This window comes from Apus apus, chromosome 2 (genome assembly GCF_020740795.1).
Source record: "Apus apus isolate bApuApu2 chromosome 2, bApuApu2.pri.cur, whole genome shotgun sequence".
Taxonomy (NCBI): Eukaryota; Metazoa; Chordata; class Aves; order Apodiformes; family Apodidae; genus Apus; species Apus apus.
In genome coordinates this window covers 21,126,235-21,153,424 of record NC_067283.1, presented here as the reverse complement: position 1 = coordinate 21,153,424, position 27,190 = coordinate 21,126,235, and the positions used below count along the sequence as shown (strand labels likewise).

The 27,190-nt window shown below is 38.0% G+C and overlaps 1 protein-coding gene across 2 annotated transcripts in view; it reads left to right on the top strand.

Annotated features, from left to right (window-relative positions):
- STAM (signal transducing adaptor molecule) overlaps nucleotides 1-27,190 on the top strand; it is a 40,504-nt gene continuing 13,314 nt past the window's right edge. Inside the window, exons 1-10 of one of the 2 annotated variants that reach the window (XM_051609413.1) lie at nucleotides 1-152; nucleotides 10,679-10,763; nucleotides 18,236-18,311; nucleotides 18,401-18,496; nucleotides 19,026-19,172; nucleotides 19,452-19,542; nucleotides 21,047-21,239; nucleotides 21,559-21,653; nucleotides 22,804-22,892; nucleotides 24,634-24,721. In XM_051609413.1, coding sequence (XP_051465373.1) covers nucleotides 113-152; nucleotides 10,679-10,763; nucleotides 18,236-18,311; nucleotides 18,401-18,496; nucleotides 19,026-19,172; nucleotides 19,452-19,542; nucleotides 21,047-21,239; nucleotides 21,559-21,653; nucleotides 22,804-22,892; nucleotides 24,634-24,721 — 1,000 coding nt within the window. In that variant the 5' untranslated portion in view covers nucleotides 1-112. Of the gene's footprint in view, nucleotides 153-596; nucleotides 641-10,678; nucleotides 10,764-18,235; nucleotides 18,312-18,400; nucleotides 18,497-19,025; nucleotides 19,173-19,451; nucleotides 19,543-21,046; nucleotides 21,240-21,558; nucleotides 21,654-22,803; nucleotides 22,893-24,633; nucleotides 24,722-27,190 lie in introns of those variants that run through there. The other variant, XM_051609414.1, reaches the window with a different exon arrangement.

Genomic DNA, 27,190 nt, shown 5'->3' with positions numbered 1-27,190 from the left:
GGCACCGCGGGCGGGAGGAGGAGTCGCTGCCGTCGCTGCTGCCGCCGCCGGGCGCTTCTGGCTCCGCTGCTGCCCTGCCGGGACGGGAGGGGTGGCCGTGCCGCGTCCCGCGATGCCGCTCTTCGCCACCAACCCCTTCGACCAGGATGTAGGTGAGTGGCTTCCGCGGCGCTCCCCTCGGCCTTCCCCTGAGGTAACCCCGCGGCCGGCCCGCCCTCCGGCCCCGCTCCCCGCTCCGGCCCCCGCGGGCCGCGCTCCCCCAGCTCTTTGCGGCTCCGGTGCCCGCCGGTGCCCGCCAGGCCTGGCGTGTGGCGGGGAGCTGGGGGGGCCGGGCGGGCCCCGTGCGGCAGGGGCGGCCGGGCTCGGGCGCCTCCTGGCAGCGGTGGCTGTGGCCTGGTCGGTGACAGCGCGGGGGCTGTTGCGGGCCTTGCTGGCTGCGTGGGGCTGCGAGACGGGAAGGCGGGCACGGGGATGCCTGTGGGAAACAGACTGCGTGTGTTGCAGCACAGCAAAATAAGTACTCGGAAATGCCTGTGCTGCGGTGTTGCTGAAAGGGTGGAAAGTATAAAACACCGTCTACAACTGTTTCACAGGCCGGCATGAGGAGATTGTCAAAGCGGTTTGGATTCAGTGCTTTGAAGTGAGTTACTGTGGGAGATTTCTTTTTCCTTTTCAAGTGAAACTTGACGTGCTGTGATCAGGTTTCATCCCCAGCTTGCTGGTTCCAAGACCAAACTAGATGGAGAGGAAATGTCTGGCTTTTACGTGACAAAAATTAGGCTTAATGCTGATGTGTCCAAACTTAAGGTAAAATAACATATAGGCAGATAAAAATTCGTTTTGCCTGTCTCATTTGTGATTGTGTAATGTGGTTGTCTCCTACCTGATGCTGCTGTCTGTTTTACTTTGAGCGACACAAGCTTTGTCTGCGGAATAGCATAAGAGAAGGAGACTCTCATATATGGATAGGTGCCCCCATACCTACCCTTGATTATTTTCTTACAGCATTCTAGCACTGTACATGTTTCTTGGAAAAAAAATTCCTTAGTGGCTTTATGCTTGCTGTTGCTTTCAACTACAAATACATGTTCCTTTCTTAACACTTAGTCAATTTTACAGGTCAGGGCTCCAATTTTAATTCTTCCAGCACTTCAAAAAAACAACTGACAGCTATTCAAAAAGTATCTTTTGGAGTTGGAGGGTTAGTGCATAATAAAAGGACTGTGTCACAAATCCTGTATATTAGTATGAATATTTAATCTGTTGCATCTTAATAAAGTATGGCTTGCTTTTCTTCCCATTTTGAACAGTTAAGAACACTTCTCTGCTGAATACTGCATTTCAGTTTATAATTTTCTTGGTGACCAAGTTTAAATAGTAGTAAATAGTTTTTCTTAATTGTTTTGCTGTCTTCTAGTGTAATTTGGCAGTTGAAAATGAGGAAGGGATTGTACTGCTTGCCAATTTGCCATGAACCATTAGAGGATTGAAACATTGGTAATATTACTTGTGAGAATTACTTGAACTAGTAAGATTAAAAAGTGATAGCTGAGTTTCTGGCAAATACTCGCTTTTTTACGTGTCTGTCTAGCCATGAAGATCAGACTGCTTAAGTGGGTTTCTGTGGAGCTAAGTCTGATAGGTGTGCTTGTCAGCACTGTAAATTTGCAGGATAGTAGCATCCAGCTATTACATTGATGGGTTATTTGCTGTTTTTGAGGTGCAGAGGATGCCAACACCTTACCTGCTGTGCTTGCCTAGTAGGATTACCAGTAGGTATTTTTCAGAAGTGTTATTCTGTATACTGTATGAACACAGGGAAATAACAACTCAATCCCAAATTGCTATTGGAAAACCAGGCAGTGGGCAGTAGGCTAATTTTCACCAATAAGCACAGCCTCTTTCCATTGGCCCCTTTCATGGTGTCCTGAGGGAGACTGAAGGAGTGGCAGGCTGTTCAGTTGGTAGCAGCCTGCTTTGAGGATCCTGATGCATTTATCTATCACTTTGCTGGATTTGTGCCAGCAAGATGGGAATGATGAAGTCTCCTGGAAAATGTCCCTGGGCTTGTCTTCCCTGAGGCCCTTTGGGAATGTGCTATTATCTGGATGAACTTCTTGGCAAGCTTCATAAGATAACGTCAGCTGTAAAGCTCTCAAGTTCTCGGGAAACTTCTAAAAGTTGTTAAACAGTATTGTTATTTTTCAATTCTTTATTCAAAAATAAAGTTGACTGCTCTGCTTTTATTCTTGTCCAGCAAGAGCATTTTCTTTTGAAAATCAGGTTCCTGAAGCAGGAAGGCAGTCAAAAGGTATTCTTGATATCGTATGAATTTAGACATGGTGTTGTTGGTGGTATCACTGTGATAGCTGTGCATTTTTGTGTGCTGAACAGTTGGAAATTATTTTGGAGCCACTTAGAGTGATGGATTGCAGTGAGTACATCTGGAACAAAATTGTTTTTCATTGTTTTGAGGAGTGTAAGTATCTCAGGTTCAGAATGAAGCATTTCTCAGTTTGACCAGTCATCAGCATTTGGCTAGTCCTGTTAGCATGTTCCTGCTGTGGAACCTGGTCATCCATAATAGCTTACAATTAAGAGCTGATGTTGTACAGAGGTTTTTGAGGTGTGCATCTCTTTAGGTGTGACTGGCAAAAGAATATTGTTTAAGACTAGTGATAAACTAATAATATTAAAGAATGCTTTAAACTTTTTGAAGAGGTAAGCCATTGTCATCCTCAGAGAGTCCAAATCTCTGTATGAATCGCAAATACTTTTTTTTCCCCTGAAACCTCTTTTTACCATATTTAGGAGTATTTCAGCAGGAAGGGATAGTAAACAGGGGTGACACAAATTGGTGTGGATTTTCACAGTCAAGTCTAGGAACCTTTTGGCAGTGTGTCCAAGTAAGGAACATAATGTTGGAATTAACAAAAGAAAAAAACCTTCAAGACACTGCTCTCCTGAGGTTATAATAGACTCTAATCCTCCATTTAAGGAGTTAGAATTAATGGTGTTCTTATTAGCTTGATGAGAAGCCTGTTTCTGCCATATTTTGCAACCTTAATCAGAAGATTACTCCCAGAGAATTGTTACTGAGAAGTGCTTGTCTGCAAGTCTGATGCAGGCAAAAAAATGGTGAAATATGCCTTAAGAACCAGAAGACTGTCTGCTAATCTATCATAGCAACCTAATTAGTAATGTAGCAGTGGTTAGGTTAGGTTTAATGAAGAACTTACTGCTAAAGTAGTTCTGAAGTGTCATTTAGATATTATCTCAAGACAAAAATCTGTAACTCTGGACTTAATGTAATACATACCTTATTCTAACTTGATGTCAGGGATTGTAAACTTAATTTATGTTGTAAGACAAGAACTGGAATAATTTTTTACTCCCTGCTGTAAGCTTATTTTTTCTGAAGATTTATATGCAGGTTCTGGTATGAGATGTCATAAAATCACCCATGATATTAAGAGCAGGTGCTTAAAAACACAGGGTTTTTTACATCATTATTCTTGCTTATACACAGTAAAGGGTGAAGGCACTTCTTGCATTTTCTTTGGATATTAATGGTGTTCTAAATGTAGCTGTTGTAAAGGTTAGAGGCACCACAGGAGTGGGAAAAAAGGAGAGATTCAGACCTACTGTTTACAGTCGTAGGAAATTAGGCAGATAGTTTAACGATATGGTAGAACTGTAAGCCTGATGTGACTTGCATTTTTTTCCCCAAGTTTTAATAACTATAGAAATTATTGATCATTTTATACTCACAACTCTTTAGATACTTAGTAATACACATGAATTATGTGTGATTAAGTAAGGATGTTAAGGTACCACAATGTATAGTTTGATGTAATGCAATGCAATAAATGCTTTGACTGTAGTTCCCATGGTGCAATTTCTTGTAATAAAATATTCTTGCTATTTAAACTCATTATTCTTTAGATTTATCCCCTTGGTTAATCAACATCCTCAAAACCATCCATTTACATGTTTCTCTGAGCTGAGCTTCTCTCTGTTTAGGCCAGGTTTGCCAAAAGGAGGGAAAATTGTTGCAGGGGAGGTTCTTGAGCCCAGGTAATTATGGAGACTGCGGACTGTGAGTTTTAGTCTCTGGCTGCAAGGGCACACAGAATCAATGACACAGGATCATTTAGATTGGAAAAGACCTTCAAGATAATCAAGTCCACCCATTAACCCTGCTCTACCAAGTCCAGCGCTAAGTCATATTCCCAAGCACCACATCTAGATGACTATTAAACACATCCAGGGATGGTGACTAAACCACCTCCCTGGGCAGCATGTCTGACAATGACAACCCTTTCAGTGAAAAAGTTGACGAATTCCAAGGATTCATTTGTCTTGTCATGAGGCTAGCACTTTTTAGCCCTAGTTGGCCTACAGCTTTTCTCAGTGTTGTTGTAGGGAGAAGGATATTAACTGTGAACAAACAGGGAGGCTGAGTAGACAATGTGTGGGAAAGGAGTTATAGCCACTCCCCTCTTCCGTTATTTAGAAATGTTTGTGAAAAACAAGAACTTTTCACTAAAGATCTGTTTGGTGTGTGTTCTCGGTGAAAAATGGCAACACTATCTCTTTCTGAAAGTGAATTGCCAGACTTTGAGTTCACCTGGGCAACTGGAAGCCAATGTAGTATGTTCCATAGACAATGGAATTTTTGTAGACTGTACTTTCGTGGTAATTATTTTTCTTTCCTCCCAGGGAAGAGCTGTCATTTTAAGTGCTTCCCCTCATTTGATCTGTGACAGTGTGCATTATACTGTAAAAATTCAGAAGAATCAGAGTAGTTCTCCAATATGTAAAATCTGTTCCTCTAGCTGATAAAAAATAACACTCTATATTTGATGTGAAAAGTTAAGTCTCATGCTGATCTTCCTTCTAAAATGCTGTTTCTACTGTAGCTTGCTTTGTGGGGCTCCACAAATAAATCCTGGCACCATTTATTAGTATAACATGCCTGTGAAATACCTTGTTTACAAAGTAATCATCATTGTTCTCATATATCTCTAATGTACTCACCTTCCTGCTCTGTTGTAATATTATTTCTGGGTGAGAGGTTGTTTAAGATCCATGAATTTGTTAAGAGTTTGTCCAAACATCTACATTATTTTTGCCCAGCTTGTCTACTCTTGTTTTCAGCATTGTCTTACCAGATCTTGAATCTTTTTGCCTTCATTCTTCTCACCTTACTGGGTTGAGGAAGGTCTATCTTGGCTAGATAGGCATGCCTGATGAGATCCTATGTGGTCTTCTGAAGGAATGAGTTGAGGTGGCCTCATGTCAGCTCAATGACCGCTGATGGCTTTGCCTTGGATCAGCTCGCAGTGTTTTCATAGGACACCTTCTGCAAGTGCTCCCATAAGGACTTCTCAGGAATACTGTAAATAATGATACAGTTTAGATGAAGAAGGTGGTTCAAATGGTGTTACTGAATTTAATGGTTCAACAGGGAATTCTAGTTTCTTTCTATGGTGGCACTACCTGTTAGAGGTTATTTTCAATCTTGCCTAAATGGAATCTGGTTGGATGTATTTTTCTGTGCGGTTCTGATATGCTAGTGAAATGCAGAGTGGTTAATATTAAAGCTGCGGTTTTTGTAGAATGCAGCAATAAATGCATTTGTTCATTTTATTTGACAGACAACAAGAACAAAATTTAATTACTTTTAACTGCAGTCATGCGGAATGGTATATAACCAGAATTTCTTGGCAAATGACTGCAAAAACAGAGAAATTTTCAGCAAGTTTCTGTCTTTCTATTTAAACTATATTGAAGAGATGAAGTATCTGCATTTATGTATTTATAGAGAAAAGTTATTTAGCCTTTGGAAGAAGACAAGACTTTTAGTGGAAGTAAAGTCTGAGGGGAGCGTTGAATTTTTTGTTAATACTGTTTTATTTATAGAATGGATTTTTGAGTTGTTGTGGTTTTTTTTTTGTTTGTTTGTTTTTTATCAGGCTAGAAACTGGTTGTAATTTTAGTCAGTGAGTGAAGACTTTCTTTAGTAATTCTTTTGCAGACTTTCTGTACCCATTCTTTTCTTTGTAACTTCAGCTTCTGAAACTGGCACCATTTAATTTTAGAGATGTGCAACTGTGGAAATGGAATTATGTCTGTGAAACTTTAGTGGAGTAGTCTGACAGTTTTTATTCATATTTGTTTTAACTGCTTCAAATTGTGTATTTTAAGTATTGGGTTTGGGGGTATTCTGATCTATTTGTTTTTTGTTATTTCTTGAAATTCTAGGTAGCTTTAATGTCTTTGAGACTTTGTGGCAGAAAAATAGCTCAGTCGTGATAGGAATTTTTAAGAATAAACTTTAGTTAAACCTAGAGCTTAGGAAGCTCAAACCTGCGAAGACTTCACTCTGAAAAGGTTGTTAGCAATGGGTAGTCTTTAAATTTTTTGCCTCAATAAATGCATCATGCTATTCACTGCAGTATCTAAATATTGATGAGAGCATTTATTCTTGCAAAATTTTAATAAGGCAGTAAAATGTTAAGGTGCAGAACTAAAGCAGAAAAAGCAAGTGACTAGCACATATTTGCATGTAAAATCTGCAGCAATATATGTGTATTTATCTTATCAACACCTAAACAATCAGCCACTAAGTTTGGCAGTGCCTTTTCTTAGCATGTGCTACCTTTCTGCTGTCTAATAGTACTTTAGAAATCTGATGATAAATTTTTTTAGGACAATTATGAATTTATGAATTATTAGGAAATTATTACTCTTTTTTTTTTTTTCTGATAAAAGTTTGCTTGGTCTGTTCTAAAATGACCAACTCCAGTTGTGATTTGTATATAATATGAAACTTTAATTGAATCACAATGCAAATATTTTTGCTTTGGTTAAAATGTCTAAATAATCACAAAACCAGAGGAGAATGCAGAATTTTAGTGACTCTCCAAGCCTTTGTGTTTGTGTAAATTGGAGAGAAATGGGGTCTCAACATAAATTAATAAACTTTACAACACAAGGAGAGGCTGGCCTATTTATGTATCCCAAAAGAGCCCATGCAAGAGCCAGTGTCCTTTCACCACAAGCAAATATAAGTAATGTAACTTACATATATAGGTTTTTCTGGCCTGGCTTCTGATCAATAGGTGTAGTGCTTTCTCCTGGGTTTTTGGTACAGTATTTCAGTGAGACTAGACAGCATTTATACTAAGGAATGGTGTTTTCTTTAGAAGGCAATGATGTTCAGGTTTGTATAAATTTTATTCAGAGGTTTAGTTGGAAAAAAAAAAAAGTAGAGAATATGTTTGGAAGTATGATTTCACATCTAGATATTTTACTTGAAGGAGATTGTGTTCTAGAATTTACTGAGAAATTCTGAAGATAAAGGCACAGCTGAGATTTCCATCAGAGGTGATGCATTTTGCTTCAGAACACAAAATGGTTACATTTGTGTGGCTAAAGCACCATTTCTGACTCAGTAGTTACAAAGCTGCAGGTTGTTGGTCACTGAAAGGTATGTTGTAGGGCAGTACAAGTAATACTTACCTTACTCTTTTTTATGTTTTCCTAGGTATGTGCTTCTTTAGATATACAAACAAAAGGAAAAAAACAGTAGTAAAATTTAAAAAGTACTAATTACAATCTGAAGTGGTGTATGATTTTATTGTCTTGACTATTTAAAGTTACTACATTAATTTGTAGGCCTTGCTTGTGCTAGGAAACCTGTCTCAAATTTGAGTTGATACAGCTTTATGGGAGAGAGGTGTTTCAGAAAACTAGAGACAGAATTCCATCGTGTATACCTCTCTGTCCCATAGTTATGTTTTCCTTTGTGTTTAACATAGGATTAATAAGTTTTAAAGAACACTGCTTTCATGAAGGAACCAGTGCTGTCTTTAAAAGTTGTTTTATTAAAGTGTGAAACGTTATCTGATCCTGGCTTGGCATTCACTAAGTTGAATAAGATTTCGTAACAATAATGAGGTGGAGAGCTAGGATCTGAAGTAAGCATTAATATTGCTGCAGCAGAATTATTTTTTATCAGAGATGGAAGATGAAGAACATCTTTATCTTCTCCTGTGCTGGCCTACCTTAAGGCTTTAAATACAAATGCCTGTTTTTCCCTCCCTATCAGAGTCCATTTTGGTACTAAGATAGAGTCTGACAGTGACATGTCAGCTGTACCTGAAGACTAGTAGGGTGCCAGCTGTTAGTCAGGGTTAGCAAATACTGAATACACATCGAGTTGTTTGGGTTTTTTCGCTGGGAATATGTGTGTCACGTTTTAAGAGAGTGCGTTCATGTATTTAAGTGATAATAATGTAAGTAATTTAACTTAAGTAGCTTAAGTTGTAATGATATTTTCTACAAAAAACTGATGCAACCTAGGAATTTTGTCAGAGTGTCGTTGTTGCTCCTGTTCCCAGAGTGGTGAAAGGTGATAGTCACTCGCTAATACTCTGACAGAGATAGTGGCCTTTTTTTTCTGGGCAGTCAGTATCGGATAGTGTACTGCTAACATTCACAGTATGCTGTTAACTTTCAACTGCCCTTGTTTGAGACAGAATTTTAACTACAACTCTAGAGGCATTTTTTTTTTTTCTTATGTCTTACAATTAATTTTATTATCCAAGGGAATTAACATATGCTTGTTACTACAGGAGAAAATGTACACAAAGAAACTGGGTTGCAGACTGAAGTTTCGTAAGAAACTATCTAGTATATGTTGATAGAGGAAATATCCTGAGTAACAAGGGGAAAGGTGTTGCAAGCAAATTAATTTTTATACAGGTCTATGTTCAACATAGAAGGAATTCCAAGAAGGAATGTTGCCATGATAGAAAACTTGTAATTATACTGATGGATAAATTTGAAAAGTATTCTTACTTCAAATTAAAATGGAGGTTGTAATTGATGTGGTTGATACGGATCAGAGATTTAATCAATCACCATCTTAGTTTTAGCCAAACTCTTTAAATTAACGTAAACCACAGTTCGTTGTTATTTTTAAACTTTAAGCATTCATTATTTTATTTTTGTTTCGTAAAAGATGTAGCTGATTGTCACGCCATTTCTCTCTTGTGTTGCTGTGAGGAAAGAAGGATCAATTGTTGCCAAAAGTACAGACAACTGTTTGTTATATAGAATAATGGAAGAGGTCACAGTTTCAGTTCCACTGGATTTCTCAGCTCTGACTGCTGAAGGATATGCTAACTGAAGCACAGCATTAGGTGTGAGTGAGCTGTGTGGGTTTGTGAAGCTGCATTTGAGCTCTGAGCCTGGTGGGAACTTAGGGCTCTGGGGAGCATCCATGCAGACACACTTTGACTGTAGCTGGTCCAGCTCCAGCAGAACTGACTAAAACAGTGGAATCCTGGAACTAAGCTGCCTCCATGCAGCCTCTTTTGTGTATCTCTGGATTGGGCTTGTCAGCTGTTTTCAGTTTTGGGAGTGTTGTGCAGGCACACCTTCAGTTCAGGTACAACTCTACTTGGGCTCCATGATTCAAAAAAGTAGTTCCAATGCCTGGGACTTGAGGCTGGCTTTTTGCATTCTTACTTGGCATGCTGAGTGGATTCTGCCATAATGGTGTTACTCTCAGTTTTTGCTTCAGAGTTGAAACTTGTCCTTTATAAACAAGATTTTAAAATCAAGATTTTTCCGACTCTTAGCTAAACTAGTCCTAAGCATGATTTGAAACAAAGTAGACTAAGAGAAAATAAAGTTGTTGGTTGACCAGCTGGTGTATCTTAGTGCTAGATGTTAGCATGGTGTATATCCAGAATTTTTCATATTTTTGTTGATTATGCCTATTTTTTTGGTAGTCAAAAATGTTTTCTCATTTGGTTTTAAAGTAAAGGGCAGTGCTCTTTTACTTATCTGACAGAACATACAGAATTGGAACTGACTTCCATTTAGGATTTCTCTGTACTGCTTTGCTGTTTTCCTTGCATGAAGCAATGCAACTGATGCATTACCATTCTAGTTGTATATGGCAGTGTTTAATTTTTACTCAGAAATGCTTTGAGAGCATGTAATCGGAAAGCTTTGCACTTCTGCATTTTTTGTCTCAGGTAAGAAGAAAAATAACTAACCTAACTTCAATTTGTAGAACAGAGAAACTTGTTCATAAAGACAAGCTGTCAACTTTGTGATGAGTAATTCCTAGTAACTTTTGGAGATTGCATTTTGGTTTGTCATTCTTTTTTTCTGCAGTTTTGCAACTGCTAATTTGGATAATGAATCTTTCCTGTAAATTTTCATAGGAAATCTTTGCTTCCTTTCATAAAACTAGGTAGTCTTGAGACATTCCATGTGGAATAGCATTCATTGCTGAGGTATGTTTTGTGTTTTGTAGATTAAAAGGTGAATATTATATGAAGCAGGGAAACAAAGTTCCAAAAGGAAAAAAAAAAAAATCAATCTATCAGTAGCTTTTGTCATATTCTGGGTATATCTTTATTGTGGGAAAACAACCCCAGAATATATGCTTACTTACAAGTCTAAAGCTATGGCCACAAGTGAACATTTGGAAATTAAAAAGAATTAGGTATAAGAGTTTTAATATATGAATTTATTAAATATAGATATTTGCAATGCATTTAGCAACATACAGAGAGGTAATATTGCAACATCTTTCTTGACAATTTTGTTTGCAATATTTTTATTTTTTTTTTACTTATATTTTATTCATCAGAGAAAGCAACCAGTGAGATGAACACAGCAGAGGACTGGGGCCTCATCTTAGACATCTGTGATAAAGTTGGACAGTCACGCACAGGGTAAGTGACTTCAGAAATTTCCTTCCCAAACTTTTAAAATTTTGTTATTTCAGTCTCATACTCAGGTGTGAGGAATGACATTTTTATCTGGTATAGACTTTTGCTACAGCTAAATTTACTTAAATTTATTATAAGTAAAAGGTAAATATATGGATTTTCTGCTCACATATTTTGCAGTTCTTCCTTCCAGGTTGCTAGCTAACATTAGGACTTGTGTACAGCATCTTTTCACTAATGTAGCAGAAGAAATAAACTGATATGTTTTAGCAGTGTCACTGTAAACTCAGGAGACTTCATGTGGGATTTTTCTTAAAGAATCATAATCTAGGTTGGAACTGACTTCCAGAGGTGATCTAGTCCAATCCTCCAGCTCTAAACAGGTCTAATTAGATTAGGTTGCTCAGGACCACATCAAGTCTTGAATGCCTCTAAGGTCAGAGTTTTCACAACAATATGGGCAATATGTTTCAGTATTTCAGTATTTACCCTCGCAGTTTGTTTACCTCACAGTAAGTAACTAAATAAATAATCCTGCAATCTAATTACAGTTTCTTCTGTTCCAACTTGCTTATTGCATCTTGTCCTTTGACTTTGCATCTCTAAGAAAGAGTCTGGCTGTGTGTTCTATGTATTCCCTGATTAATTAGTTGTAGAAAGCAGAAAGATCCCCTTTCAGTGTGCTCTTCTTAAAGCTGAAAGCAGTTCTCCATCTCTCCTGGTATGTGACTCTCCTCTGACCATCCTGGCAACCTTCCATTTGACTTGCTGGAGTGCATCAATATCTTTGCACTGGTGAGACCCAAACTGGATGCAGTACTCCAGATGCAATCTTGCAAGTGTTCAACAGAGGGGAAAGATCACTTCTCTGGCCCAGGTGACTGTGCTAACCGCTTGTTTGACTCAGGATGTGGCTGGTTGTCTTTGCTGCCAGGCTGCACTGCTGATACCTTTCACTCAATAGGACCTGCAGATCCTTTCATGTGGAGCTGCTTTTTAAGTCAGCTTCTGGCCTCTGCTGGTGCAAACGCACCAAAATGCAGCATCTTGCCCTTGCTCTTGTTGAACTTGATCAATAGTCCTCTGGTCCTCCAGTGTATTGATTGCTTGCCCCAAATTAGCTGTTGTTAAGCAAAATTGCTGAGAGTGCACTGCCTCCCATCATTCAGCTTATTAATAAAGACATTTAGCAGTCTTGGTCCCAGTAGAGATCCTTGTGGACCACACTAGGTATGCCTGCAAGCTGGAGCTTGCACCACTGGTGACAACCCTTTGAGCTTAGGAGGCCAGCAGGTTTTCAACCCGTCATATCATCCTTGTATCCAGTCCATATTTCACCAGCTGGGTGATAAGGAGACTATATGAGCTTCGACTGTTTATCAGAACTTTGCTAAAACAAAGTTATAAGGCATCTGTTGTCCTTCCCTTGTCCTCACCACCAGACCACCAATGTCTTTGTCACAGAAAACAATAAGGTTCTGTTTCTTTCTCTTGTTTTGTGAAGCTATTCTCTGACATGAAGGCTTTGATAAATGTACACTTTCAAATTGTGATATTAAGTGAAACACATCTTAATATGGGCCACTAATGCTCCCATTACTGATTCTTCACTGAGCTCTCTCACATACTTAATGCTTGCACTTGTTTTTTGGACATAAAAACCTCAAGTATAATTTGCGTTATCAGATAAAAATGCAGTATAAAGGCATTATTTCAGTGTATCTATAGCGTTTTCATTCAGTGTTATATTAGGCTTTGGAAATGTTTTAAGTGCATCTTGTCCAAGCATTCCCTGTAACAATTCAGGCACGGAATAGCCTTAAAAAGAGACTTATGCCATTGCTGCTGTTTAGTGAAAGGATTATCTGAGAATGACTTGGATTGATTGCCTTGTGTAAGGGTTCAACAACAGAACAAGGAGGGGTTCAAGTGGTTAACCCCTCCCCCTTAGGCTTTAGTTGATACCTGCTGAACGCCCCCCCCTCCTCCCCCACGGGTAATATGCACTTCTGCTCAAAAAAGGGGTTTATATATATTGCTACTTTATAAACAAAACAGAGATGTACAAATATATAACTATAGTACAAGCCACTGATAAGGTGAAGAAGATTGTTATGATAAAGGGAGGTGATTTAGAACGCATAGCAGTTCTCCCTCATTGGGGTCGCCGTTGCGCGTGTATGGGGAGTGAATTCTACAGAGACAGAAAAACAGGGAAGATTTGCGGATGGGGTTCTTAACTCGTTGAAGGTAGCAGAAGTGAGGGCTCCTGGGCTGGAGGGCAGCAGGCACGCACCGCGTGGGCGGCGCTCCCGCTGGGCTCGGTGCTGCGCTGTCCTCGGCTCGGCTACTGCTGTGGGGTTGCTGCAGCGCCTCCTGGCTCGGAGCTGCCCTCGGCTGCAGATGGGGTCTCAACTCCCTGCTTTCTGTTCTTTAAAGAACAGTTAGATTCCACCCCTGGGATCCCACAAAGATCTGGCAGGCCGCAGCACAGTAGTGAGCCCCATAACTACTAGCGAGTACTGGTCTCCTTTTCCACAGATGCAGAAGTCCCCCCACTCTCCCGTGCTGTCTGGTGACTTCTCTTTAGATTAGGGTGAGTTTTCAGGTGCCGTGATGCATTATCTCATCTGCATGCCAGCCCTGGCCCAGCCAGTCTTGAGTCTTGGGGCACAAGAGAGCACCCACAGGTGGGGGGGTAGACCCCTTCAGCAAGGAGCCAGGGTCTCAGGGCTTGGTGGTTCCAGGTGCCAGAGGCACTGTCCAAGAGAGGTGTCCATCTAGTCGCCCTTATATGTTGAAATACCTTTATGGGAGATATATCTTTTTTGTGGTAAAGGGCACACCTTGTAGGCCTGTGGGAAGCAGTATGAGATGTCAGACAGCAAATTCCCACCTGGGACTTATGAAGAGCAGGTTTGCGAATAAGCTTATTCCTTGGGATTAGAGATGGTCTCAGGGAAGTACATATAAATAGCATGGCATAGTGAGACTTCTGTGCTGCCATGTATAACTGTAGTTAAGATAACAGCTGCCAAGTAGTTAATAATCTTTTGTGTTAGTAAAAGTGCATCTCTGCTCCATGTGTGTTTTGATGTTGAGCCTGTAACAGTAACTGTATTATTGAAGGCTTCAGTATTCTCTTACTCAATGAAAGCATTTCATAGGCATAGGCAAGCATAGGCGATTTCGTCTGAGAACAGCTTAGCCCAAACAGTGCTCAAATGTATGTAGCTGCAAAGGACAGCTGCTTGGAAGTAACTGACAAAGCTAGAGAACTTCTGGTAATGTGCAACTAAATTTTTCTGAGACAGCCGTAACTTCTGTTATGATTTGTGGGTTTTGTTTGCTTGGTTTTATTTTTTTGTGTGTGTGTGTTTGTGGTGTGGTTTTGGATTTGTTTGTTTGTTAGTGGGTGTTGGTTTTTTTTATAGCAATTTTATCATTGCTATGACTTCAACCTTTGTAATACTTTCACTGCTTGTAAGATACTGCCAGTTGACTTGTTGCTTAAATGCAGATTCTGTTAAAATTTGCTGTTTCTGGGTTTCCTGTGTTTTGATGGATTGTGTCATGTCATAACAAGGTAAAGCAAGACAAAATTCCCTATTAAGAAGTTTCAATCAGGCTACTCTGAAATTCTCCTGCAGTTTAAGTTCAGGTGGCAGGGATGCTGGGTTCTGCTTAAATCTTGTACCAATTCTGGTTTGATACAAGGTGTCTGTTACTGTTATTGGCAAAATTTGAAATTATACAATGTCTACTTTATGGGTTTTCTTTGCCTGCAGCGTATCAGATGTAAAACGTCTTGCACCTGAAGCCACAGTAGACTAGAATGACTATTATTCATTAAGTGGCACTTTTTGTTCCATAGCGTTACATGGCACATTGTGTCATTTAGGTCTGCCACAACTTGTTTGCATTCTGACAAATTGTTGGAAATGTGGTATGCTACAAAGTTGCTACATTTTCTGAGGAATCAGTTACAGTTTTGTAACAGATTTGCTACTGTTAATTTTTACATTGCAATACCTTGGTTACAGAGAATCACCAGTAGCTAAATATCGTATCTTTCTTCCCTTAATCCAACCAACTAAAACAGATTTTAGCAAGCTCAAACACTCGCTCTATTTTCTCTAATTTTTTTTGTGATTTTCAAAATCTAATTACTGAGTTGATACAAGAATTGTAATAGGAAACACTTGAAGAGCAGTAAATGCAATAATATTTTAATTATATGCCTTTTTTTTAATAACATACATAAAGAATTACCATATGTGTGGAATTAACTTGACACTTTCTGCATATTTCACATTTCAGGTTCTAAAGATCATCTAAAATTTGTCCAACTGTGAGACAATTCACACATGTTTTTAATCTCTGAATTTTTTTTAGGAATTCTTACAGCCCAGCAGTTGCATATAACATTTTTTTACATCCTATTTTTTTGGAATATAGATAATTTAGTGAGCAAGATGCCTTTTCAATATGGAAACATGATTTTATAAAAGGGTTTACCGTTAGAAGCATTATTTTTTCCTTTCTTTCTATACAGCATTACTGAAAACTTGTTTAAGAGATTGGGTCATATTTGACTGACATTTTGAATCATCTGACTATGGGGAAGGTGTAGATTTTTGCATAGTGTTGTTTTTCTGCAGTGAAAATGCTTACAAAATTGAATGTATAGTTTATCAGCTCTGACTGAAGGAGCATAAAAAGGGAAAATTAAAGGCTACGTTTGGCATATTTTAGCCTGAAGTGCCCCTGCCCCACTCCCCTTCCCACCTTCCTTCCTCAGTCAGTGTACTGTTAGCCATTTCCAAAGTTTGTGTTTGGTTCTGAGTTGGGTGTATCTTTTCTATTAATTTATGAGATGTAGCAGTCTTTACATCTGAAACTATAACAACTTCAACTTTTCTCCAGAAAAACTACTTGATAAAAATGATGGCTGAAAAAAAATGAAGTTGGCGACTGGGAAAAGACACCAGTGGTCGAGAATATAGAAATGTTTGTTGCAGCACGCTCTGTTGGGGATGGATGGGGTATTGAAAAATTGACATTGAGAAATGGTTTGTCTGTATTGCTGCTTGCCCAACTTTGTCCTGATTCACTATGGGTTAATCATTACCTCAGTGAGTCATTATTCTGGTTAGCTGATTCTTCTTGGGTTGTTTTTTTGGCTTGTTCATAGAAGAGAGAACAGTAAAATTGCTTACTTGACAGTCTTCCAAACTAACTTATATGTTTTTCTCCCCTCATCTTTCCCAGTATCAGTAGCATTTCACTTAGTCATTGCAGTGTATGGCTAAGAGGCTGACCAGAAAATCATTGACTACATAGTTTCTAAAGGAGCAAGGAAGAAAATTCTGTCACCTGTGTAGTCTTGAGCCCCACAGTCAGTTACCTTAGACTGTAAATGAACAGTAAATTTCTGAAAATCTATGAAATGTGTTGTGCAGAGTAGTATTTTAGATTCCAGTTGCTGTTAATTTTGTCTTTGCTAAATAAAACAGGCTGACATACATTGTTTTACTCTGTAAAACTAAAACTGAAATTTATTGTGAATGTTTTAAAAATATATTAGTATATAATAGTATAGCTTCTATTGTATCTTGACCAATATATTTTCACCCTACTGATTTATTATTCCACACTCATTGTGCTGCCTCTGAAATTTTGATTGTGGAATCATTGGAGCAGAACTGCAGCCTAACAAATAGAAGTCTCTCCTTGCAGGGTGCCTGCCTTCCCTCTGATTTCTGCATAGGGCTTCTCATAATTTACAAACTAAATTGTATGATGAATTAATCTGAAGTAAAACCAAGGATTACAGTTATGTCTAGAAGAGGGATTCTTAGTCTGTGTGACAAAAAACTGGTGAGCTTGCATTTTTTTTTTTTTGGGTGTAGATGAATAGGAAGGTTTTTTTAATGTTTGAGTATGTTAAAACATTAACACTCAAATATTCATAATTTCTGTTAAATATATGTGCAAATAGATCTTTTTAAGGCATTTTTATAACTTACTGAGGGATTTCTTGGGTTTTTTACCTTTCAAAAGTTGTATTTGACACATGTGGAAGATCATTTGGTTTTGAGGCTTTCTTGTTACTGTATTACTTTTTAATAAGTCTTCGGATTCCTTAATTAAAAAAATCTTAGGCTGTTCCTGAACTGCTAATCTCATGATCCTGTATTGTATGTTTATAAATACTGGCTTAACATTAATGGACATGTAGTTTTTTGTGTTTGCACTCATATCACATAAATTAATGGTTTAAAAAACCAATTATTTCTGAAAATTTTAGCATGCATTATTTTTCAATCAAATTTCTCAATGAGACCTCTTGGATAATTAATAGATAACAGGCCTTATAGCCTTCATTTGTAATAATTGGTTATATGAATTTATACACTGAGTGCTATGTCGTCTTGCTGTGTGATAGCATTTTCTATAATTAGTACTACTAAATATGAAGTGGACATCTCTGTAAAATGTAGACACTGCCAAATATAGTATAGCCTAGCAGTAGTGTAACCTATACCTAAGTTCCATGTGAGTTCTTGAATATCAGCTCAGTAGAAAAATAATTTTGCTTCCAAAAAATGAAGTTACTATAAGTACTTCAGGAATGCATAAAATCTCTTTGTTTGAGTTTACCTTCTGTTTCATCTTTTCCTACTCATTCTCTTTCAGGCTTACCTTGTCAGGGCTGTTCAACAGCTAATGCTTGTATGCCCATTGTAATTCCTACGCCAATCTTGCTCAGCCTTCCACCACCTTTAAAGACAGAACAAATTAACAGAAAGTCACACAGATTTTATTATGCTAAACTATGTCTGAAACTTCCATTCAAATTCTTTCTTAAATTTCCTTTTCACATTGTTTCTATCTGCCACAACATAGGGAAGACTTGAATTCTGTATTTAATGGTTTTGAAACTTTGATGTAGAATGTCTAACAATTTTTTTTAGCACTTGTTGGTTCATTGCATATCTTCTTTTAAAATTTTATTCTGTAGATTAAAAGAGGCTCTGAGGAATGTAGTGGTGGTAATTAAAAAAAGGTAGCAAAAGGGTGTTGGTAATTTTTATGAAAGTGAATGTTCTTAGCTAAGTATGAGAAATACAGAGGAGCAGGTTTATGGACTGCAGAGAATTACAGCTCTTTAATTCTAAGAGATGTGCATTTCTGGAGTATTTACCTTTTGTAGTTACTGAGAATTACTGTAATGTAACTTAATTGGGAGGTTTTGATAATGAGGAAAGCTAGCAATCCTGCAGATAGAAATGGCTGCAACTGTTAATGATGTTTGTTTGTTTTTTTCTATGTTGCAATTACAAGCTACTAAATAATCTACTGATGATATTCAGGAGAGCTTGCTGTCTGTTAATCTAGTTGTGCGTTGGTATGTGTGTGACAGAAAATGTTTCATTCTATTCCTTTTTTTAAAATCTGTCTTGTGGTTTTAGGCCTAAGGACTGTCTCCGTTCTATTATGAAGAGAGTGAACCATAAAGATCCTCATGTTGCTATGCAAGCATTAACAGTAGGTTCTTTTTAATGTAGTGCTTTTCATTCCTGAAAAATTATATTGAAAAAAAAAAAGTATTTGCATTTTAATATTTCTTTCCTTAGCTTCTAGGAGCATGTGTATCAAACTGTGGGAAAATCTTTCATTTAGAAGTCTGTTCAAGAGATTTTGCCAGTGAAGTAAGCAATGTGTTGAATAAGGTAATGTATTGCATTATTTATACAATTCATAGAAAAGCTAAATCAGACATTAAATTGGGGTGGAATGGAATGTACTTTTGGAAGACTGGAAATTTGGTGATGGGGAGAAGTATACAAAATTACTGGGAGGACTGTGGCTGTGAGAAAGAACTTCCTGAGTGCCACTTCACATTGCAATTACTTACATATTTTGTTCAGGGAAGGAAGGTGTTAATTTTTAAGTATAGAAATTAATTTTATTGTTAAATAACAGAAACGAAACACTTAAGTACAGATGTGAAATGGAGATAATACAGGGCTTTTATATAACCTGTTTTACTCTATTTTTGGGCCTTGTATGTATTCTGCTAGTACAAACACAATGCTGGTTTACTGTTCTCCCTTTCTAGTAAAGATATCCCTTCGTGTTACATTTGACTTCAAGATAGTCTCTAGATAGTTTGTATTGTCAGTAACATTCTATTATTTGAAATTAAGGAATTAAGAACAGATTCCTACATTATTTAACTGTTTTCTACTGTGTTTGCAGGGTCATCCAAAAGTTTGTGAAAAGCTGAAAGCCCTTATGGTGGAATGGACTGATGAATTCAAGAATGATCCACAGCTTAGTTTAATATCTGCTATGATAAAAAATCTTAAGGAGCAAGGAGTTACTTTCCCAGCTATTGGTTCACAGGTGTGTTAAATTTTGTGCCTGTTCTTGAAGGGTGCCAGAAATTCTCTTTATCCTCAGTTTTGTATTTTGCAGTTTGTAGTCTTGAATTCTGTCTGTAATGTGTTTGGTGCACAAAATGAAATCTCTTCTGTCTTAATAAAACATTCCTTTGAGGTGTGAAATGCTCTGCAATCTAGAAGTCTAAAGTGTATCAGATGAATACAGATGAAATTTGTTGAATTTCCTTTTATATCTTTCACTTTTGCTTTTTCCCCCCCACTTTTTTTTCACTTTCACTAGGCTGCTGAACAGGCAAAAGCAAGTCCAGCTCTAGTTGCCAAAGATCCTGGTACAGCAGCCAACAAAAAGGAAGAGGAAGATTTAGCTAAAGGTGAGTTGATGTGATGAATATATTGGTAAATATCAAATAAAGCAGGAACAAATATTCACATAGAGGAAGGAAGCAAAAGAATATATTTATGGATTGTGTTTTTGATTTCTATTCCTTTCTTTTTGTACCATTCCTGGAGATTCAGAGATTAAAACTATTCTATGGGTAAAAAATAGGAAAAGTTCCTGGTTTTTATGTTTTTCCCTTGCTAAACTGCAACAACACAGTAAAAAAATCTAAAAAAATCTCATGTTAATGACATATCAAATGTTTCTGTAGTGGAGTATGTAAGTTCTGCTCTTGCATTTTCCCTCTTCCTGGGGCAAATGAAGCACATTCATTTGCAGTTTGAACATTTGATGGAAGGAGAAAATAAGGATTATAGTAAAAGTTACATGCAAATTTGGATTCCATATTTTGTGTATAACTTTAAACTCTGAATAGTGCTTCTGTAGTATACTTTAAGGCTTTGATTGCTGTAAGCATAAGTGGCTGTTAAATGTCTCACTGCAGTCCCAGTAAACAAAACTAGGATGGTTTCTTTTGATTTACTGTTGTACTAAGGTATATTTAAAGGCCATGTAATGATCCAGACATGCATGAAGAGTTATTCTTAGGGTGGTTTGATCTTTATGGTCTAGTTAACTGTTTTTTGAGGTCAAACTTCAGCAATGTAAAGACATCAAATGTTAGCCCTTGTATGTAGCATGGCTTTGGGCTTTAGGTTGTAACACTGTATGAGTGAAGTTCTTGGGCTCGTAGTTGGTGGATGTTTGCAGTTTCTCATGTTGGATAGGTGTTGTTTTTTTTTGTTTAGTTACTATCTAGTATAACATTGCTTTATTGAAATTGCCATGAGCCCCTCCGTGTATGTCACTAATGGTTTCTTCTCTGACCAAAGGGGTCAGAGAAGTTTTTGAATGTCTGTTCTTGGAGATACTCAAGAGCTGTCTGGAATTGTCCTGGGCAGTCAGCTCTAGGTGGCTGTACTAGAGCAGGGGATTGGAGAAGATGACCTGCAGAGGTGCCTTCCAATCTCAACCAGTCTGTGTGATTCTATGTCTGTGAAGTCAGGTTAAGAGTCCTGATCTAACAGAGAGACAGTGCGTACATGAACAGCTGTATCATGTTTGTGTTTTGAGCGATCTGGAAAAGTTGAACATTATGTAGATGCTACTGAGAATGTAATACTTCACACCAGCTCAAGATAATAATATAAAAATAAAACATTGACTTCACTCAGTTATGTGAAGTTCACTTCATTTGTGCTTGAGTGCGATTTATTCATCCTGTCCATGTTGAAAGCCTCAGTAAATCTATGGACAGAATTGTCCTCTCTTGTTGTAAAGCATCATTTTGGTTTTTACTATTATTTCTAAGTGAAAGGCAGAACTGATCATGATGCAACAGGAATGGAATGATACTGAAAGTTTTCAGAGTTAAATTTTTGTATAATTAAACCCCTTTTTATATGGAAATTTAATGTGAGTAACTTATTTTGTAGCTATTGAACTGTCACTAAAAGAACAAAGGCAACAACAAACAACACTTTCCAGTTTGTATCCAAGCACCTCAAGCCTTTTAACAAATCACAAACATGAGGGTCGAAAGGTTCGTGCAATCTATGACTTTGAGGCTGCTGAAGACAACGAATTAACTTTTAAAGCTGGAGAACTTATAACTATCCTTGATGACAGGTAACTTACAGAGAATGCCTATTCTAAGTATGTTAGTAAAAATAGATTGAAATTAATATTATCTCCTATGCTGATGCATACATTGGAGTACAATTGCAGTAAAAGATATTTACATATTAAATACTCCACTTATCTCCCACATTTTTTACATACAAATATGACTACATAAAGATTCTTGTATAAAGATTTCTGCCCATATACAAATTGTGTTTATGTACAGGTAACATAAATGCTTTGTAAAGTGTAATTCTTAAGAAAGTTCTATGTGAGTATGTTTTTTTTAATGTATGAGGTTTATAATTATTTTTTTTATCTTTAGTGATCCAAATTGGTGGAAAGGTGAAACTCATCAGGGCGTAGGATTGTTTCCATCTAATTTTGTAACAGCTGATCTTTCTGCTGAGCCAGAAATGAGTAAGTAATTTATGTATACATGTTATGTATACATGTTAAGCCTTGCCATGACCCGAGGGGTTATGATTCAGTTGCAAGTTAATGTGATATTCAAAGTAAAACTGAGGAGCCCTTGTTGTGCTCTCAAAAAAACCAGTTGTATCTTTATGTGTCAGACCAAAGTTGCCCAGGCTGGCATCTGCTGAAAAATATGATGCTGTCTACTGCTGACTTTGTCAGTAGCTTCCTTGAGACTCGTTTAACAACTCCATTGACACCCAGGCAAATGTAGGCAACAGCAGGTTTTTCCAGTTTGCCTTTTTGCCTGGTTACCTACGTACTGTTGGTGTGGATGTGTCCGTAATTGAAGGATTTGTTTTTCTACATACTGGTTAGCTGCTGTTTATATAAATCTAATCTACTTTAATTATTTATATTAAAATAATAAATGTTAGACAAGGTTTGAAGATGCTAGAATTGATTTCTGTAAGTCTGATGAGTTTGCAAGATGAATCTCCTGTGATCTCCTTATGAATGTGCCAATGGTACAAGCGGGTCAGCAGAATTACATTCTGTAAGAGATACCTGTTCACTATATTAAGACTAGCTGGTAAGAGTAGTATGATAAAAGTATTATTTGACAGCTTTTTTGTTGTGGCCTCCACTAAAGAGCAATGAGATGCTTTTGCAGGTATTATTCGATAGAGAAAGAATAGCAAAATTCAACAACTTTTTATTCTGTATTTTGTTCTGGAGAAAAAGAAATCTTCAGTTTGTCACAGATGCTTTTACTAGTTTTCTGTTAAACCTGACTCATTAGCCCTGCTTCTTCCAGTCTCTCTCTGTGCCTTAGTCTGTTTTCCTGATGACTTATTGATAACTATGTTACGTGCTGGAAGACTATGGTAAGGACATTTACTTGCTAAAATATATTTCTGTTAGCCTGTGTGAACTGATCTCTCTTTTACAATTTACAGATGTATTTATGTAAATTGTTTAAGCCTGTGGAGATTGTTTAGGCCTTCAAAAGTCTACTACATACTAATTTTTTTACATTTTCACAGTAAATGTTTCAAATGCAAAAAACTTAATCAACATGCTAACTGTTAAAACATTTTTGCCATTTTTTATTTCTATTTTATAAAATAAAATCTGTCTGTTTATATTACAGTGAAAGTTGAGAAGAAAACAGTGCAATTCAGTGATGAAGTTCAAGTAGAGACAATAGAACCTGAGCCTGAACCGGTTTATATTGATGAAGTAAGCATGATAAAAGTATTGATTTTCAACTGCTGGTACATTTAAATAAGTGGTGTTTAACCTTTTCATCATGTACTTAAAAAGCAATTTGAAATATTGGGAAAACATAATCAGAAGAGAGTGGGAAGGGAAAGTTGATATAATAATAATAATAACAACAACAGCAATAATAATAATAATAATCTGCAGTATTCTAATTTGTTCATGTGTCTTGAAGTTCTTGGGAATCTCAGAAACTTGATTTGGAAACTGCATGCCATTTAGGCTCCTATTCCAGGACTGTACAGCTGTTCACCTCCAAACTAGAAGCTTGGTTGGAGTGACACATTTGCTTTCAAGTTCTGCATTAAGTCTTTCAGGATATCTCTGTGATACCTATCTTGAATGCTGATTTATATTTATTTCCAGACTAACCACTACTGTCTCTTTCCTTCTCTGAAAACTGTGAGCTTTTGGTTGCCCTTTAAGTAATAATTAATGAGATTAGCACAATCTCACTGCACTAATTTTGCAAGGTTCCCAGCTACTCAGCCCAGGATGTTTTTCTTTGCCTTTTTCTTTCTGATTTTGTGGTTTCTGATTTCTGATTTCTTTTTTTTTTCCCCTCCTTTCTCTCCCAGGAGCCTTAGGACTGTTCTGTGTAGTTTTTTGCTTTCTCTCTCATGACTTTGCATTTCTTTCTCAACTAGAGTTCTGTCATTGTTTTTTTGAAGCGAAAAATCAGTTACTGCCTTCCTGAAGTCCCGTGTAATTCCTGCCATAAATACTCTTCCTGCCAATAGATTTAAGTTTGTAATCTGCCCAAATAGTTTATCTCAGGCCTGCCTTGAGGTGCCTTCCAGTTTTTGTCTTCTGTTATTCACTGTTAGTTTTAGTGTCTTGTTTTGTTTTAAAAATGTTCATAGTATAATTTTTAAGGAAGTACTTCATTTGGCTTCTTCCTGCCTTTCCTGGGGTTAATAAGGAAAAAATGTGGTTTTCATTTCTGCTTTGATACAGCCTATATAAATCTGGACTGTTAAAGGCTATTTATTTGATAGCACTCAGCTAAAAAGTTATGTTTAATAATTTACATGTAATGTTTGGTTAAGCAATATAGTTCACTCCAAGACATAGTTTTAAAGAGTTTATGCCTGATAGTTTTCCCCTCTTTGGTATTTTTATATATAGGTTGCACTTAAACTGTTTAATCAAGGATGACTTATTCTGAAGTCAACTGTGTATCCTCTCCAAACATCGTCTTAAAGAAACCCTTTCATATATATTAGTAATGACTTTGTTCATGTCTCTGATTGCCTTAGAAAATGCAGGATAGATTTTCAGTGAATTTAGGTTTAAGTTCTAATTTATTTTTAAAATGCTGTTTTAATGTATTCTGTCAAAACCTTTGCACTAATCCCACTAGGTGGTAGCATTGCAGTTTAATAACTAGAATGGAAAAATAGAAACTGCTTAGAAAATATTTTTTAAAGGACTTAGTTTTTATAGGAATAAAGGGCTATTCTCCACATTAAACTTGTTTCTACTAATAATTTTTGTAATTTGACTTTTCTTTGTTCAAGCATCTTCATTTCTGTGAAGTAGCATATGTGATTTGTATTTTCTTAAAGTTAGTCTAGATAATTTCCAAATCCCAAGAGATCCCAATGGCTATTTTAAATAGCTGCTTTAATTTATTATCCTGAAAGTGTTAATTCTCCATCACCCCACATGTGCCCTAATTATACAATCTGTGTTTTAGGATAAAATGGATCAACTCTTGCAGATGTTACAAAGTGCGGATCCATCTGATGACCAGCCAGACCTCCCAGAATTGCTTCATCTTGAGGGTGAGAAGATGTTGTGGGGCTTTTTGTTGTTGATATCCTCTCTAGCAATTACCTTTATCAAAACAAACTGAAATTAAGCTGAAACTACTTCAGCTTCATCTGCACACCACAAGCATACCTGAGAAAAGGGCCTGAGCAGTAACTAACTTCTCACTTTTTGTTTCATAGAATTGTTGACTTGTAGAATCATAGAATGTATGGGGTTGGCAGCGACCTTTAAAGATAATCTAGTCCACCCCCCCTGCAGTGCACAGGGACCTTTTTGACTAGATCAGGTTGCTCAGAGCCTAGTTGAGCCTGACTTCGAATGTTTCCAGGGATGGGGCCTCCACCACATCTCTGGGCAACCTGTTCCAGTGCTTCACCATCCTCATTGTAAAGAACTTCTTCCTAATGCTAAATCTAAATCTACCCTGCTCTTTAAGACTACTTCCCCTTGTCCTGTTGCTAGACACCCTTGTAAACAGTCCCTCCTCAGCTTTCCTGTAGGCCCCTTCAGGTTCTGGAAGGCTGCTATAAGGTCTCTCTGGAGCCTTCTCATCTCCAGGCTGAACAGCGCCAACTCTCTCAGCCTGTCTTTGCAGGGGAGGTGCTCCAGCCCTTTTGATAAGTTTTGTGGCTTGTCTCTGGACTTGCTCTAACAGGTTCGTGTCCCTCTTGTGTTGAGGACACCAGAGCTGGACACAGTACTGCAGGTGGGGCCTTACGAGAGCAGAGTGGATGGGCAGAATAGCCTTTCTTGATCTGCTGGTCACACTTTTTTTGGTGCAGCCCAGGATGGGGTTGGCCCTCTGGGCTGCTAGTGCACATTGTTTGCTCACGTCCAGTTTTTCGTCCACCAGTACGCACAGGTCTCTTTCTGCAGGCCTGCTCTCTATCACATCATCCCCTAGCCTGTATTGACAACAAGGATCGCTCCTACCCCAGTGCAGTTGGCCTTGTTGAACCTCATGAAGTTCACATAGACCCACTTCTCTAGGTTGTCCGGGTCCTTCTGGATAGCATCCCATCCCTCTGGCATATTGACCACACCAGTCAGCTTGGTGTCATCTGGAAACTTGTTGAGGGTGCCCTTGATCCCACTGTCTATAGTGTTGATGGAGATACTAAGCAGCACTGGTCCCCATTACAGACCCCTGAAGGACACCACTTGTCATCCCTCTCCATCTGGACATCAAGCCATTGACCACTACTCTCTGGATGCAGCCATCCAGCCAGTTCCTTATCCACTGAACAGTCCACCCATCAAACCCATAACTCTCTCTTCTTTGTTAAGAAACTGGCAGATTCCAGATATATCTAGAAGTTAATCAGGCAAAGTTGCACAAACTTGTAAGCTTTTGGATAGGTTCCATCTTTATACACCCATCTGGTTCATCATACCTGTAAATGAATCCTTTTTTAGGAACTGCACATCAGTGATATGTCTGCACATACTCTTGTTCCACTAAAGCTGTAGGAGGGTAAAAAGAAACATGAATTGTTTTATTCTTTCACGTACCAAATGTAGTTACAGAGTGTTGTCTTAAGAAGTGGATTGCCTATATCTGGTCCAGGACAGTGGCAAAGAAATTAAAGGTGTGCTTGTCAACCAACCTCCAGCTATGGCTTATATTAGGATCTTCATTGAAAATGCATTGTGAGATCATTAGAACAATGCTGAATTTTATATTAAATCGTGGGACTACTCCTAGAAGCTGAAAACTTCAGAGTAAACAGATGATCGCTCTGCTCTGGTAGGCCTTGGGTAGTTACTATTTTTGGCATAGTTTCCAGGAATTTGGTTATAGATGTGTGTTGGATCTTGGGTTCCTGCCAGTGGTGGCAGATGCTGATCAACATTTGACAAAAAAACACTTGATTTTCTTCTGCCATTCAGCTGTCTGGTGACTGGTGTCTTTTTATTAGAGAGCTCATACCAACATTTTCAGGAGCCCAGGGTTTGTGGTTGGCAGCAGTGCAGTCATCATGTTAGCACACAGACACGTAAGCAGTTCTTGTGCCTTTTACCACACTTCATGTTATACATAAAAAGTAGGCAGAACTTATACCAGGTCTTACATCTTTTCTCAGTATTTCTGTCAATGTGTTACTGATCCGAGGTTCGAAGAAGCAGATGGGTGCCTTTTACACAACACCTCTCTTTCATCTAGCATTGCCTTCAAGGAACACATCAGTCATGCCCTTTCACCCATCATGGCCCAGAGGCTTTCAGGATATTCTGCATCTTCTGCAGAGGCTTTTGGGGCAGGACTTAGCAGGGCTCATTGAGAGAGCTTTAAACTAGATGTGAAGGGGGAAGGGGAGAAAACTGGGTCTGTTAGGGACAAGCCCAAGAGAAACATACCAGGGCCTGAAGGGGGGTGGTCTAAGGAGGATTTGGTCCCACCAGTGTGCTCTACTTGCTTCCTGAAATGCCTGTACACCAATGCACGCAGCATGGGCAATAAACAGGAAGAGTTAGAGGTC